Source organism: Argentina silus, assembly GCF_951799395.1.
Source record: "Argentina silus genome assembly, chromosome: 19".
NCBI lineage: Eukaryota > Metazoa > Chordata > Actinopteri > Argentiniformes > Argentinidae > Argentina > Argentina silus.
The window spans coordinates 2620681-2623848 of NC_139673.1; the positions used below are offsets into that span (position 1 = coordinate 2620681).

Sequence of the window (3168 nt, forward strand, 5' to 3'; positions counted from 1 at the left end):
GGTCTTGATGCTCTTTTTTGTCTTTGCAGCAAAACAGGGTGTTTTTAAATGTGAGAATTTAAATAAACATTTTCAATTAGATTACAATGAAAAGGAGAAATCAAACTGTGATTTTATATATTTCCCAAATCAGATATGGTCTGTATCTTTTAAATTCGATATTCTGCAGATTTAACAAGTCTTTTCAAGCGAACCGTCGCTATCACAGAACATTTTCCAAGTCTAGTAATATTGGATTGATTCTCAAGTCTCTTCTATAGCGTATAGCTGCACACGAGCTGCGCGCAGTAGGACCTCGCGTGCTTGCGTCCGCCCAGCCTACTGTATAAATAGCAGGGTGCAGGCTAGTTTGACAGTTGTGAGGTTCTAAAGCGTGGAGTTTACAGCCTCAACTAAACCAGTGTACTTTGAACTACTCTCTCGAAAACCACCAGAGAGTCACTACTATATCCAAAACGCTCCTCGTTTTTTCATTAAACTGCCATTCTCTTCACACCTGGAGAGGGCACCTGAGAAGGATCATTTCTTGTTTTGTCTCCTGGCCAGTGCGGCTTTCTCCGGTACTGCTTGCAAGCTGGATTCCCGGAGCTCTTCACCATGTCAGGCGGGTTATAGATACTCAATGGAGCAACCAAACCTGTACGAGGTCGCCCCACGACCCTTGATGACCAACCTAGCCCAGAGTCAGCAAAGCGGCTACTGCTACAAAGATCCGAACGTCGGCGGAGACATCAGCGAGATCTGCGAGAACGAGAACTCCATCGACATAAGTGCCTACATCGACCCTGCAGCCTTCAACGACGAATTCCTGGCTGATTTATTCCACAACAGCTCGAAACAAGAAAAGCTAAAGATGATGAACGGCGAGTACGACTACCCCCACGGCATCAACGGAGCGCCGCTGGCGCAGCAGCAAGCGTACATGTCCAACAACCACTATATGGACTCTTCGAAGATGGAAACGATCTACGACAACCCGTCCTCAAGAATCCGGCCTGTGGCGATAAAACAAGAGCCCCGGGAGGACGAGGACATGAACCACTCGATTCCACCCACCTACCACCATTCTCACCAACACCATCCGCAGCACCTGTCCCATCTCCAGTACCAGATTGCGCATTGCGCGCAGACCACCATGCATCTTCAGCCTGGCCACCCAACGCCTCCACCGACTCCGGTGCCAAGCCCACACCACCAGCAGAACAGCATGTCCAGCATGTCCAGCATGTCCAGCATGTCCAGCATGTCCAGCGGGTCTATGAAGATGATGGGTGGCAGCGAGCGGGGGAAATCCAAAAAGAACGTGGACAAGACCAGCTCCGAGTACCGGTTGAGGAGGGAGCGAAACAATGTCGCGGTGAGGAAGAGTAGGGACAAAGCCAAAATGCGCAATGTGGAGACGCAACACAAAGTGATTGAGTTGGCGTCAGACAACGAGAGACTGCGCAAGAGAGTGGAACATCTCACTCGAGAATTGGACACATTACGGGGCATCTTCAGGCAACTCCCCGACGGATCTTTTAAACCCATGGACAATTGCCCGTGAAAGAGGACTATGAGGCCTATGTTGGACTTTTAAAAAACTTGTACAATGGTGTCTGCTGGATATACGCGCTATAGATCATCTGACAGATTCTGCAACTGTTTCTTAAGGAGAGGCCAGGCAGCTGAGGTATACGTGTGCCTTTTGTACAAAACAATAAGCTCATTTGTTTGAACAGTGGACTTGCGGTTGTGTTGTGCCTTTATATAAGATTGTGCGTTAGCCACGGACAAAAACATATCAGTGCAGCTAAGGTATAGGGCATGATGTTCATAATAATCGTATTGTTCATGTTTTAAAAGTTACCATCTCATATCTTTTCCTGTCTAACTACAAATGTGCGCCTTGACCTATAGATATACATTAAATTGCATATAGTGCACACTGCTTTCAAATATGTTTATTTCTTTGCAAAGAAAAAATATGTGCACTGATGAAAAATATCTTGCCATTATTTTCATTCAGACTGAAAGGTACAGAGCATATACTCTTGTCTGGTGTGATTGCATTCACAGGTCGGGGTAATCGATGGACTGAAATATGCCAAAGCAAAGGACTGGAATTTGTTATACTGTGGTACCTGCTTCATAAGCAGTTTGCTATATGCACTATACGTCGTCAAAATACGACCAAATGAAGCACATTGTATTTTGAAAATTTGCCATAGGTTCGGGTACTGATCTTAACGACTCTCAGTGTACGCTTTATCAAGTTATAGCTTTGTATTTATGTATAATTGATGAAAATGTGAAAAGGGTTCCTCTCTGTTGCCGTCTTCTGATTTCACTAGAAGAGCTTTTTGTCGTGCTTTCTCACTGGTTTTGCTGTGAAATGCTGTTGTAAGCTGGCTTCTCAGTGTCAACTACTGGCGCTGTCCTATTTTTTTTTTTTCTGAGCACCCTCGAGCAGATGCCATAATTCAGTGCCTTTTGACTTCTCTCTGAAGTGAACTTTATCACTGGCTGAACTTTTTGGATTCTATAAATATACAGATATAGACATACAGCAAGGAAAAGGAAGCACTTTCGTTTTTTTTTTTTGTTTTTTTTTACAAACTCCTATTTGCCAATGTTATACAAATGTTTTAAAAAAAATACTTTTCAATTGTAAAATGAACCTATATATAAATGCCAAAAATTATGAATTATAATAAAAGAGCATCGTCTTATATGAACTTTCGTCTTGGTTTGATGTGTTCTGCACATGCATGGGTTTGACAGTTATGTCTTCATTTTTCATGTTTGTGGTGTGACCTCCCCATAAACAGACTACATTCCACAGATCTAACCTTCATTGGCTATGCATTAGTTCAATACACTATGGCACGATCTCATTAGTGAACATAGAGCACCAAGCTATGTAAAGCCATGGAGTATGATAACACGGTAGTATCTGTTACAAGTATATACCACATTGGAATACTGATCTGTCAATTATCTATAGGACGCAATTTGGCTCTACATTATTCACCGACAGACTACCGCCGGTAGATGGCGCGTATCAAGCACCGCAATCACCAAGTCTAGTTACCTATCTATCTATATTACCATATCTTTAAGATTAATCAGTCACTGTAAACCATTTTAACTTTTTAAATAATAAAATACCTCTTGAACGAAATCATA

At 42.8% G+C, this 3168-nt stretch overlaps 1 protein-coding gene across 1 annotated transcript; it reads left to right on the top strand.

Annotated features, from left to right (window-relative positions):
* Nucleotides 1-368: 368 nt before the first annotated feature.
* On the top strand, nucleotides 369-2717 carry cebpa (CCAAT enhancer binding protein alpha). Its single transcript, XM_083691542.1, has one exon. It carries the CDS (start codon nucleotides 623-625, stop codon nucleotides 1544-1546), a length of 924 nt encoding a protein of 307 aa, XP_083547668.1. The 5' UTR covers nucleotides 369-622; the 3' UTR covers nucleotides 1547-2717.
* The last annotated feature ends 451 nt before the right edge of the window (nucleotides 2718-3168 follow it).